This window comes from Nuphar pumila, chromosome 3 (genome assembly GCF_984573655.1).
Source record: "Nuphar pumila chromosome 3, dmNupPumi1.hap1.1, whole genome shotgun sequence".
Lineage (NCBI taxonomy): Eukaryota > Viridiplantae > Streptophyta > Magnoliopsida > Nymphaeales > Nymphaeaceae > Nuphar > Nuphar pumila.
Window position 1 is genome coordinate 12,349,649 of NC_143251.1, and position 13,776 is coordinate 12,363,424.

The following is a 13,776-nucleotide window of genomic DNA, read 5'->3' on the forward strand; positions in this document are numbered from 1 at the left end:
GTTATTCATAACAGACATCCCTATGGACTTAATGTTCGGGATTGTCAATGCTTTGGCCATAGTTACCGGAAGACATAAGCTTGCCCAAGAATCGTGAACCAGTACATTTCTTTCAAGTTTTTAAATTTTTGTGTGGAACTTTCTCAAAGCAGAAAATTTGCTTCATGCTATGGGAAAATGAATTTAATTGATATTGTAAACGTAAATTTTTTTTTGGATAATGCAAGGGAAAACTCCCCATCGCCATATTGGCTGGCCTCCAATTGGTAAAATCCCTGCAGTCCCTCCGCCCACAGAGGAACACACCCTGCTTTGACATTGCGGCAAGGGTTGTCACTCGTGGGTTTCGAACTTGTGACGTCCGGTCAACTTACATTCACAAGTCACCACTACCGGATGAGCAGAGCCTTTGTGGGCATTGTAAATGTAATTTTCGTTCTACAGAAGTGTACTACTCTTCAAGTATTTTAATAAAATTTATTATAATGAATATTCTGTTAAAAATGCCTAAGCTTCATTTTAGGTAATGGGTATATATAATTCCCACACTTTTATCTTTCTTTTTTGTCGCTTGATTTTGCTATTATTTCTTGTTCGCTTTCTCTTAACCGCTTCATGCAAGTGCCCTGACCAGTGCTCGATACAATGTAGACAGAAGTGGACCAAACTGTGAGGAACTTGGGTCTGAATGAACCAGGCCAAGGCCATCTGACCTTCCTTGAGGCTCATTTGAAGAGCCTGGCCTGTTTACCTGTGAAAACGAGCCAATGAATATAAGGGCATTTTAAGGCTGATTAGTGTTAGATTCGCAGAGTGGTTGATGCACTTGGAACCCAAAGGGATCCCATCTGTTCTTGCGAATTGCAAGGTTGTACTGGCAACGTATCGTGTATCAGGTGTACGAGTAATTAGATGCTAGTGCTAAAGCTCGTTTTGAAGGACACAGATAAGACACTATTTGGAAGCATCAATCAAAATGGTGCCCTTGTAGTAATGACGCTATTTGTGCATTGAAATGATAAAAAGGAGTTTGATATTTATAATGTACTGAAAATGGGTTTCTATTCTAATGGAGACGGTGCGAAAGGTCGGTCAAACTAAAGAAGAAGAAAGAAAACTCAAACAGTCAAAGCAAAAAGAGCCTATGTTTGTGATTCAATTTGATTACCATTCGTGCCCCTGCCCCCACATCACTATACTCTGCAGTCCAAGATTGATAGAGTGGGAAAAGCAAATACATGCTTGAAAAGGTGGGGATACTTTAGTAAATTGGTATTTAACAAAGTAAAAAATCGTGCGTTAACTTGACTATTGAGGAGGAAGAAGAGAAAAAAGCGACAGCGGGAAACGGGGAGGGAAACCAACGAAAACGAGACGTTCCCATCAGAAATCCCAACCCCGCGGACCCTTTCTCATGGGAATTCTGACAACCCAATTCCCCTCTTCCCTCCTTCCATCGATTTTGTGATGACCCATCTACCCTTTTTGCCGGTTTCGAGCAGTTTTTTCGCATAGTTTGAAGGTCTAGAAGAAGAAAATCATGGCGTCTAAGATCCACATACTGCCCGTGACATCGGATTCATCAAAGGATGAGAGCCTGTTTAAGGGTTCAGGCATGACAAAAAGAGGGGCCTATGCTGCCGTTTCATACATGACATGTGCAGGTGAGGCCTTTGCTGTCTGGGTCTTGCGTGTTCCTTTGGATAGTGTTAATTTAGATCGTTGTAAAGGACACCATGTAGTCTTCTGGAGCTAAACCATATATTGGGTTGTGCCAATTCTTCTCAAGATCTTGATTCTGGGTTTTCTTTGAAAGTGAGTTTGTGTATGTAATGGGGTGTGTTGGATTAATGTGTTGTGAACAGAAACATGACTGTGCCAATTCTCAAAATCTTCGTTTCGGGCTTGGTTCGAAAGATGAGTTTTGTGGTCTGTAAGGGGTGTGGTGGATGGATATGGGTGCTGTATAGTGTTTGATTTGGTTTGGTTGTTTCTTGGCTGAAAATGGATATTTTGATGTGGATTCTGATATCTATTGATTGGGTTTGGATCGTTTGTTTCATGTTTAGCCTCCAAATGATGTTTTAGATCTTGATTTTTGTTTGATTGTAACTTGATGGAGAATGGGAACCTAATAGATTTTATCATTTTTCGTTTCAAATTTCTTATTTGATCCTGTTTTAAGTTTAAAACGATCTGATCTAATCGATTCAGTCACTCCTCTAAAAGCCTAAGGCAGTTGATGTTGTTTATCTAGAAGCCAAAGGGTTCATGGCTTTATGCACCCATCCGAATGGAATCCCTAGATAAGAAAGATAGAAATAATAATAATTCTTGAATGTGGTGTCTTCAGCAACGGTGCTAGATAACATGTTTTGTTGAATATTTTCTACCTTTGAGAACCTTTCAAAATACTTTCCTAACCATCCATGACGTCAGCAGATATGATTTATTCAATTATTACAATCATGAACTTCCTTTTCTCTTGTTTTCAGCCTTGTCCTGCAGTGGCCTGCTACAAATTTTAGAAACCTTGTTTTTTTCCAGGAAAGCACGGAGTCAATCTAAAGCATTAATGTCAGTTAAGTTCTTCATAGGATCAACAAGAAATGTTTGTTTTCTTTCACACACTGTGACCTTTATCCAACTCTACTTCTCATTGTGATGGGTGCAAATGACTACACATTGCTCAAAAAGGTTCTCTTTGGCAAACCTTTAGCATTTTGTTTTTTCTTTGTTGCACTTACATTTGAATCAACTAGCTTGTTTTTTCATCTTTTGCTTGAAGTAGTGATGGAACTGAAAGTCACCCATAATGCAAGCAATACAGGAATTTGTTCTGTCAGAGTATGCGGATAGTAAATCTCCAATTTGTGGTAGATGCATGGGAAAAAATCTTTATAGATGCCCTAAATGAGTTGTTCTTCAAACCATTGTCGCTTGGTTCAAGAAATCCAAGCAGACTTTGATGCTCAGGGATAGTGATGCTTGGCGAATCCTGGTGAGTTTTATGTGAACACTTTCACTGTAAGATGAAAGTGTATGTTACTGTCTAGGTTCTTGACAAACTCTTCACACATTTGTGTTCTACATTTCTGCAACCTTATGGCATCACTAATTTTGATGGATGTGTTTTATATGGCTGTGATATCCAATTAAGTAGGTCACCTCATTCCCAAAATGGAGACTTGAGCTTCATGCATGATTTTTTTTCTTGACCACCATGTTATCAGAATTTGTGCGTTTCTCATTTATTCATCAGAAACCATGGAAATCCTAAAACCTCAATTAGGCCCATCTATGTTCCACTCAAAGAGCTGCTTTCCTGCATATGAATTGCTTTTGAAGAGTCTTAATCAATGACAATAAACCTAGGTTGATACACACATTTTTCTTATGTGCACCTTGCAACTTGTGTATGATCATACCAAGGTTGTATCATATCATTACCTATATTGGTCAGGCCCAAAATAAGATATGTATCGTATCGTATCGTAAAAAATCATGATTTTTCAATAAAATGTTTCTAAAAATAAAAAAATTAGCAAAAAATCTAAGAAAAATCATAACACATGAAACAATGATGAATTGCACAAAATACAACCATAAAATCACATATGAAGCACATATGTCTCTATGAGTTGCATAAGACATCATCAAACATCAACTATCTCACGAGAACAATGCAAAATATTAAATATCTTGCAATTAAGAACATGCCACAAAAGTCATACTTTCATATTACACAAACAAAAATATTATGACAATAGTTGCACTCGATTTTCACTCATTACTTGAGTGCCCCATTGCCATGCTAGATCATCTCGTGCCATCTTTGTTGGAGAAGTGTGGAGCATGATTTCTATTTTTATATAAATCCCTAATTTTCGTGGATTGTGGAGCCTGATTTTTGTAATTTTACTCATAATAGAGATTTTTTTACCTTAACCCACTTTCTTGAGTGGAAAAATGGTGGAAATGTACTTTTACTTGAGTAAACCGCAAAAGCCCTCTCCCTTGTGCACGGATCAGCCACAAATCGCTCTCACGACTCCTAAGGTGCGTGAATACCATTCTAATGACCTCTACACAAATGAGAAAGTCGGCCCTCAAGAGGTCTTTAAAACCTAAAAAATAAAAACAAGTTTCGGTCATTTTTAAAGTGCACTGAAGGTATATCGTCCGATGTAACCTGTATCGTATGATACAACACGATACAAGGTTGTATTGTACGATGCATACGATACGCACTTGTATCATGATACAAGTGTTTATCATATTATTTTTGCCAATAGTAATGATACATACCATAATGTATCATACAATACAGTACGATACTTATAACATTGGATCATACACAAATTGCATGGTGCATGTACAAAAACTGTTTACAAATCCCCAGACGTACAAACTCTAGAGTGAAGAACACATGCACACACACACACACATACAAAAAAAAACTAAAATCCCTACTCTTGAAAATGCTAAATTTCATCCCCAAAGCTCCTAAAATGAGGTAGGTTGTGTTTGGGGTTGTAAGTGAGAAAGATCCTGCCAAAGTTGGCTGGACCTCTTAAAAGATCACCAAATAAACTATCATAAATCTTGGGTTCTGGCAGCACGATATCGTACATTACAGTTGACATATTACCCATAGGGTGTATCATGTTGGCTTTTCTTCAAAAAATAGTGTTGTATCATAAAGTGTTGTACAGCATGTTTCAGCTTTTACAACACCGGTGAGACTTAATAAGATACTTTTTGAAGCTCTTGGTGCATTCCCACCCTTGTTATATATGTTCATATCAGTGCTAACAATTTCAGCATGATCCTCTCACCTTTTGGTTCTGCATGATATTTGAAAGGTCCTGCCAAAAAGAACAACATCCCCAAATACTTCGCAGGACTGTATACCTTTTTGGCATTATGTAATCTGATATTCACAAGTAGGTACATGTAATTTCTTCCTTTATTAAGTAGCCTAAAACAGCGATGAATAATTGGCATGTCCTGTTGACTTAAGTTGCTTTCTCCAAACTCAGGCTTCTAATGTTAAGATCATCAATTTATATTTGTTACAGCACTATTTGTTTATCTATTGGCCTGCATTATAATGAAGTAAGCGTTGGTGAGGTTATTTGGACAAAGTGTGATAATATTTTAGTCATAAATTGTTTATAACTTTATACGGTAATATTTACTTCTTGTTTGACAAATTTTGTGAGGGTGGCACTAAGAATAAGAACATGTCCTTATCACAAACACAAGAAGAGGTTAGACAGCAGGGCTTTCGTGGTGAGGGGTATGCACTAAAGGTGGCTATTACAGTGGGAATCATTAGGGCATGGATGTTTTTGGGTCTTTAATTTATCTTGTGATGTCCTGAAGTCTGGACTAATATCCTTTTCTTAAGGGGAGCATGTCTCTTATGAAATGGAAACTTGTTCTTATCATTTGTTATTTCATTCATCTGAGCATTGAACCAATTCTGTACAAATTCATACCAAACAAAGGAGTCAGAGTTAATATTTTAGCTAGTTAACTTATTTGAGAAATTCATAGATGGATGTTCATTTCAGGAATTTAATCATTTATAGTTAATTTAGATGCATGTTTTACATCTTGGCATTTTATTTTGTTGTGATTTCACCTGTGGAAAGAAGTTAGTGTATATATTAGTGATTTCCTTGTGTATGCAAGTTTCTGAATTAGCTGTGAATTTTGTTTTATTTTTTGACTTTGTGTAGGTGCTGAATGATAGGCCATTCTTGCTGTTCTTTTTTTAATCATCTTTGAGGCCTTCTGTTATGCACATATTTGCTAACAATCTGTCAAACTTGTTGAATTTTGGTGGTGCAGTGCTTCTGGTGATGTTTAACAAAGCAGCTCTTTCTTCATATAATTTCCCTTGTGCAAATGTTATTACATTGCTTCAGGTAAATATGTCTTTTTGTTTGGGAAACTTCACTATCATTAAGTTGGTCATTTGTGTCCTGATATTGGAGCTCAAAGAGTGATAAGTTCTCATACCAATGTGTGTTCTTCATTATCATTATGTTGTTCATTTATTTCCTGGTTTTGGAGCTTAAAGAGTGATAAATTCTCATACCGAACTATGTTCTTTTGTTGAATGATTTGAAACTTGAACCTTGAAATCTTATATCTGTTCTCTTTAGCAGAAGATGAGCATTTGATTCTAGGGTTGGACATAGTGCTGGGCCAAGCTGGCCCAAATAGGGCCCAACAGGCCCGACATAAGCCCAGCCCAATTATTTGTATGTTTGGGCTGTGCTGGGCCAATTCAACTTTTATTTGGGGTGGGGGCCAGTTAAAATGCCATTTAGTAGCTCGGCTAGGTCTGCAATCTGCAGCCAGGACCCAACTCATGTTGCACTGGGTACGATGCCATTGGGTACCTGGCTGGTTGGTAGGGGTGTCAATGGGTCGGTTTTACCCGGACCCGACCTATAACAAACCCTATAGGGTCCGGGTATGGTGATAAATAAGAAGACCCGAGTAAGATCCGGGTCCGGATCCGAAGGTCCGATTAATACATGGAGCCGGGTATAGTTTTGAAATTTTATACCAAACCTGGGCCCGACCCGAGTTCCCATTAAGACCTGAATTTTTTCAATATAAAATGATAAAAAATATTATTTTACTGGGTATGGCCTGGGTCTGGTTTCTCTTATGCTGGGTCCGATTAGGCCCGGGTCCAAACCCGATACCTTACCCGAAAACCGGGCCAGGTCTGGTTCCACCTGGGTCTGAACCAAACCCGACCTGTTGACACCCCTACCTGTTGGTTGTCCCTATTTGATTGTGACTAGAATGAACTTTAGCACCACATATTTATCTGACTAATTTGCTAACGATTACTTTGAATGTTCAAACATGCAAGCTCAGAAGCAAAGACCACAATTTCCGAATACTAATTGCATGCTTCCTGCTGATTAGTTAATTTTTAAACAGCTTATACTAATAAATATGTACATTGGAATTTTTCAAATCTTGTGACTGGGAAACTTAGGCTCTATTTGGGAGTCTGACATTGGAGGGGTCCCTGATGCCTCTGGCTGATTAAGGAACTGATGTCACCATGGGAATAGGATGTTATTTGATAATGCGGGATTGTATTTGGTAATTTCAAATCCTTCCCATCTCCTGATCTTGACTAACCACCATGAATTGGCAGTTTTTTTTTTTTCTGAAATCCACACTCCATTGCATCTGTCAGTGACCTTAAAAATTTCACAGCAGCCTCCATAACTACCTCCCTAATATGGATACTTCATTATGCATTTTCAGATTTCATGTTTCATTCTGTGTTTTCTATATTGAGGCAATCACAAAGCTCTCTCTCTCTCTCTCTCTCTCTCTCTCTCTCTCTCTCTGTTCTATCCCATTTCAGATGGAACCCACCTACTACTTGACCTTGAAGATGAGATGTATCTAAGATTATCATGTCTCTCAAAATGTTTCGTGTGGATCTGATCAATACCATTACATATAAATAAAAAACCGTGTTTTTCTTTTTGATGGCATCTGTTTTTGAAGCACAATTTTGCTGTGGAGCCAATTCCGCTGATGCAACTCATTTCGTTTTTAATTTTGCGGTGTTGGTTATAGGCCAGACCATGATAGATCTGAATCCATTGGCATTGGAATTAGAAGCATTGTTCTAGAGTTAAATCTCGATCCTTTTTTAATTGATATTCCTGGATTCAACAAAAAGCATTAAAACAAGGGTTTTACGTGTAAAAGGTGCAAGCAATTGAACTTTTGTTGGATCCAGTTGTAGATTCAACAGTAAATACCAAGGTTGCCAAACTAGGAAGCAGAAGCGGAAGCGGAAGCGGGAAACAATACGAGAAGCGAAAGCGAGAAGCGATGCATTTTAAAATTTATACAAAGCGGGAAGCGAAGTTTCAATTTAAAAGCGAAATATGAATAAAAAATGAAGCAATATGGAATCAAATAAGAAACAAATAAAAACTAAAATAAAATTGAACATTCTTATATTTCATGATTTTTCTGTAAAAGAGTTAAATTTTTGTTAAAATCTAACAATGATGGTTACCAATTTAAAGAAAGTACATGGAAAGTGAGTGAAAGCGTGGGAGAAAATACATGAAAAAGATGAAAAGAAACGTGAGAAAAGCATATAGTATGCATAGACCATGTGTATGAGAAGCATAGAAGAAGCGTGAGGGAATCGAGCTTCTCATGAAGTTTCGGAAGCAAGGAGTATCGCACTTCCGAAGCGAGATTCCGGGAAGCGAGCTTCCCACCTACCTAAGAAGCTTCCGGTAACTCTGGTAAATACTGACCCAAACTTGAATCAGAATCCAAAAAGTAAATCCAATATGAATATACATTCAAATATTAATTAACATCCATATCTAAGAATAGTGTGTTGGATTAGGATCAGAGGTCCAGTCGCATCCAATCCTTTTGCACCTTACCTCTTGCATGGGTTTCCAAAGAATCTCATTATGTTTGGGAGTAGGTACTTGGCATTGGAGATGCCAATTGTGGCCAGAATCTTAAAAGGATTACAAACAATTAATGGTAGTACTCAATCCTTCAGAACATAAATCCTAGATTTGGCTAATCCTAGAGTTGGCATTTCCTTACCAAATACTGGCTCTGAAACAGAGCTTTTGTTGTTGAATTCAAAGTCACATTAATCTAATTTGACTTTTTCATATTATGGATCTTCCATTGTGACTGCATTATGTGTGTGCATGTATGTGTGTGTACACACATGCACAGAGACACACACACACACACCTTGTGCTTTGGGGTAATGAATCAGATAGTAAGGAAAACATGATGCACGTTAATTGCTGGTTCAATGTGTGTGTGTGTAGACTAGGATTTTACTTTGATGAAACCTTGCTCTAATACCATGTCAAAGTGTTCACCATGAGAGAAGAGGGGGGAGGAGAGACTGCTTGCAGCCAAAGAAACCAAGGGGAAGTCCAGACTTAGATGGTGTCCCGTCTATTAGATTGCTTTTATAATAGGGTTACATGGTCGCTTTACAAATATGCCCCACTCAATATACATAATTACTTAATGTACCAGCATGATTTTTCACAATAAATCACAACAAAAGAAATACTGCATAGAAGACAAGGAAATATTATATGGGATGTCCAGAGCAAAATGGCCAAAATATCCCTGATCTGAAAATTACAGAAATGCTGCTGGTGACCAATGCCAGAAACCTCCTGAAAGCTCTCTGAATGCTCAAAGTCACATGAATTTGTAGTGCTTGGGGTAATGAAACAGCTATTAAGGTAAACACTGGTGCATGCCAATTGCCTGGTTGAACATCCACATGCATGCTTTTGTACACACACACACACACATATGCTTGGCTTGTTTACCTGATCCTGCATTTTCATACTTGATCTTCTGCTCATGGCTGGATTACGTGCATTATTCTCTTTTGCCAATGCCTATATGCATCTTTAGATTTAGTTGATAATGAAGCCATTCTTAGCAACCATGAAGGTCATAATTCTTAAATACACTTGTCAAGTGTTTGTATGTGGTGGATTCGAGATGTTATGTAAATCCTTCTCCATGCTAGATCTCTTGACTCTCAATTCATTCATGAGGTTTAAACTTCCTCTACATACTTTTCTATAATAAATTCGTTAGATGGCTTAAATTTTTTTCTAATTATGTAAATTATGGTTTGTGGAGTGGTGCAGAGCTGTACCCTCATGCTAAATTACAGAAATTCGGCCCTTTGGCTTCCTGTACACCTTTGAGCTGTTGGATTTCTATAAGCTTCTAAGCTTTGACTTCTTTTTGTCTTTGTTTCTTTTTTTCATTTATAATGAGCTATCTTTTATGCAAAAGGATAAATACCAGAGCGATATAGTTGTTACAGATATGTTGGTATCTTTTATGTCCCATTTAGCTCTTTGGGATTAGTTGCACTGCCGTATCTAAATCTCATTGCTTATAAATGTTAGCCTGCAGAAGTTGAGAATGTTCTTTCTATATTCACTTAGCTTTTGGGAAGATTCTCTGTTCTCTTATATCTAGTTTATGTTAAAACTTGAAAGCCCATCTACTGTAAGAGATCAGGTTGGTAGTGATTAGCTTTGACATCTGAATGGTCCTCTTCATTCTTTGCATACTGATAATTTTATGGTTTGGTTGTTGATGTGAATTACTCTCGAGTTTTGTTCTGTTTCAACTTTATAATGACCATCCTGCATCATGTGATGTAGTTTACCAAATCCTCCGTGTCAACTTGTTACAGATAACATGTTCAGCTTCAATCCTGTATGCCCTGAAGCGTTGGAAGATTATTTCATTTGCAGTGGGGGACACATGGACAACATCTGACAGCTTATCACCACTGCTCGTGCCATTTGAGACTTTGCTTCATACTATCCCTCTTTCATTATCATATATGCTTTACATGGTAATCATTGTTTGATTTCCTCATTCAATAGCATAATAGAAAGTTATGCTCTTTTTTTTTCAAGTTTTTTATTGTCATTTGATATTGCTGTTGTTTGGACAGCTGGTAACAATGGAATCAGTTCGAGGAGTTAATGTCCCTATGTACACCACACTTAGGCGGACAACTGTGGTGTTCACGATGATTGTTGAGTATCTTCTCACTGGGCAGAAGTATACTTATTACGTTGTTGGCAGGTAAGCAGGTTTTTTCCCACTTGCTCTCCTGTTTTCATGACTTGTGTTGTTTGATTGCATTTCCTAAGTCCATTCAACTCTGGATATCCAAAGACAGCATAAACGCTTGCTGCATGATATTGTTTTCAAGGAGTAAATATTGTGTAATGTCTTGTGTGGGACTAATGGATTTACCTTCAGGCTTCTTTCTCACAGCTGCATATAATGTATGGATTGCATTCATTTTGCAAAATTTCTGCAGTTATAAAGTTCATAAAGTGTTGTCCCTTATAGTGGGGGCCATGAATTGGTTGCATATTACCAGTTCTGGATCTACCTTCCCATATTCAAGAATGTGTTCTAGGTTTCTGAAACTAAATGGAAATCTTGGTGGAGAAATTGTCAAGCAGATTCATGGCTTGTTCTTTTCATGAAAAAACCAACAAAAATAAGGTTTCTGTTAGATTTGGCATTTATTTATCATGTCTGTTTCCATCCGTTCATGTAAAATTCCAATTCAGAAAACATAATTGTCATTTCTGGCTAGATCCAAGTCGCTAAAGGCTTTTATTTTCTTGTTAGCATGTGAAGGTCATTTTGTGTGTCTTCAGATTCATTTGTTTTGTTTCTAATTTCTTTCCCACTGGCAAAAACTAAGGTTAGTGTGGCGGTGATCCTTTCTGGAGCATTTATTGCTGGTGCTCGAGACTTGTCATATGACTCCTATGGCTATGCCATGGTTTTCATATCAAACATAACCACTGCAATATACCTAGCAACAATAGCTAGAATTGGTAGGAAATTTCATCTTGCCATTTCTTTTTGGATCGTCATTCTCAATGTTTCAATTCATTTACATCTCTGGCATCTGTTTTCTCAGGTAAGACTAGTGGTCTTAACAGCTTTGGACTCATGTGGTGTAATGGTATTTGTTCCTTAATCTCTGATTTCTTAATTTATTTGTTCTTTTTTTTCCCTTTTGTTCTTCAGGTAATCAGGTTAAATGATAAACTGGATCCAACGGTTGATTGTTACTGCTGAAGAACTTGACTACTTGAGTAAATGCAACTATAGGCTAATGGTGATTGTGAAATCTCATAGTACCTTGTGTTTACATGCAGGGCTTGTGTGTGGGCCACTTATACTACTTTGGACCTTTATCCGAGGTGACTTGGAGTCAACAATGCAATTTCCTCATTTATTTGATCCAGGCTTCCAGGTTCTAACCTATCACTTCTTTTATTTGGTAACTCTGATGCATCGAAGATGATGACATCCCCAATCTGGGGTTGTTTATGGAATGCAATCTTCCTTCATCTTGTGCTTGTATAGGAAAATGTTGCTTGTATTCATCATATTTATGTTCATCCATCTTATTTTTTCTGGGCATTTTCCAAAACCATTTTGCCTGCTATTTGATTTCTGGTTAAGAAGAGTTAAGAACATAGAAGAAACTAACAAAAGCATATAATAACTAACCATTGGCCATACCTAGGATACTTTTTTGCTTGATCAGATTAGGAGGAGAATATCAAAATGCTAATGGACCGATAGCCTGGTAGCCAGATTGTTGAAGATTGAAACTCCACTTTATTTGGAATTTTTTCTTTCGATCTATTTTCATGAATATTCTCTTTCAAACTTTAATGCCTGGAATTTTCCTTTTTTTTTGTTTACTGTTTAATACCCAATAAAAAGAAGAAATTTCAACTGGACAACAAATTTGCTTAAACGTTGGCTCCTTGTACTCTGAGGATGAGTTGATTTGTGTGCATTTTTAACTCTTAGTGTATTTTTTTTTGCAGGCAGTAATGCTACTTTCTTGTATAATGGCATTTTTTCTTAACTACAGTATATTTCTGAATACAACACTTAATTCTGCACTCACGCAGACCATGTGTGGTAATTTGAAGGTGAGAATTAGTTGTCATTATCTTTGAAATGTACAAGAGTTTTGATCATATCGGGTTTTGTGCAGGAAGATTTCTACATAATTTTGCTACAAAAAAAAAATTAAAAGGAAAAATGATTTTTATGATTTTCTTGTGATGCTTTTAGTAGAAATTCAAATTGCTGAAAATTGATTTTTCTTTTGGAAAACCAACTCTGTGGAGGTTTTGTGATTCCTGCTGTGTGTGTGTGTGCTTACAAGTTTTGCAGCTAACATCATTGTGATTCTAGGATTTCTTCACCGTTGGAATCGGATGGATTTTATTTGGAGGACTGCCATTTGACATTGTAAGTTGGCACACTCCAATTTTTTCTTTGGCTTTGCATTTCTTTTTTCTTGGTGTTCTGTTAATTGCTTTTTTCTCTGCTATTCTGTGTTTGGCAGCTGAATGTATTGGGTCAATGTCTTGGTTTTGTTGGCTCTGGTTTCTATGCCTACTGCAAACTCAAGGGCAGGTAACTTCTCTATCATCAAAGTGCATGAGCTTCTGCCTGGGAACTGCATCACTGGGACTTCGAGATTCATTTTTCGGTGGCTGTTGATGATTACGTGAGTCACTGGATGAAGATGAAAGAGTAAATGTGGATACAGTTTTTCTAGTAAAATTAGGCACCTTGCTTTGTTCTTGCTGTAGAAGCTTTATTTCAATTTTGGATAGAAAAAGCCTTTGGATCCATGCTCACTGTGTGGCTCAAAGGTCTCCACTCTAGCAGCGTAATGGGCGATGGCTCTTTTTGAGGTTGAAATTGGATAACCATACTTGTTTCTTTCTTCCCCCTCTTTATGGGTGTGGTTACGTGTGTGTGTGTGTATATATATATATATATATATATATATATATATATATATATATATATATATATATATATATATATATATATATAATGAAAACCTACAAACTAGGCACGTTGCTAGATGAAACATGCTAATGAATTTTTCATGTTTTTTTGAAATTTTAACCATACAGATGCGATCTATATGATTGTTTTTATAGAAATCACTTCATGGAGGGTTTGATTAGGATGCATGGATAGTTTTTTATAAGGTTTCAAAAATCAACACCCTATAATTTTCATAAAATTTTGAGACTCTAAATACCATTTTTTCATAAAAATGCATAATCCAAATGTCTATTTCTATTTAATAAATAATGCTGAATA

General features: G+C 37.0%; 1 protein-coding gene across 2 annotated transcripts; it reads left to right on the plus strand.

Annotated features, from left to right (window-relative positions):
• Positions 1-1,346: 1,346 nt before the first annotated feature.
• LOC149841995 (UDP-N-acetylglucosamine transporter UGNT1-like) lies at positions 1,347-13,381 on the plus strand. 2 transcript variants are annotated; one of them, XM_090001240.1, is made up of 10 exons: positions 1,347-1,664; positions 5,860-5,936; positions 10,286-10,450; positions 10,553-10,686; positions 11,329-11,459; positions 11,546-11,590; positions 11,787-11,884; positions 12,471-12,578; positions 12,847-12,903; positions 13,001-13,381. In XM_090001240.1, the coding sequence occupies exons 1-10, from the start codon at positions 1,541-1,543 to the stop codon at positions 13,073-13,075; spliced, it is 1,014 nt and encodes a 337-aa protein (XP_089857366.1). In that variant the 5' UTR covers positions 1,347-1,540; the 3' UTR covers positions 13,076-13,381. The 2 variants fall into 2 exon arrangements, with proteins under 2 accessions (XP_089857366.1, XP_089857367.1); XM_090001241.1 differs by lacking the exon at positions 11,546-11,590.
• Positions 13,382-13,776: the final 395 nt, after the last annotated feature.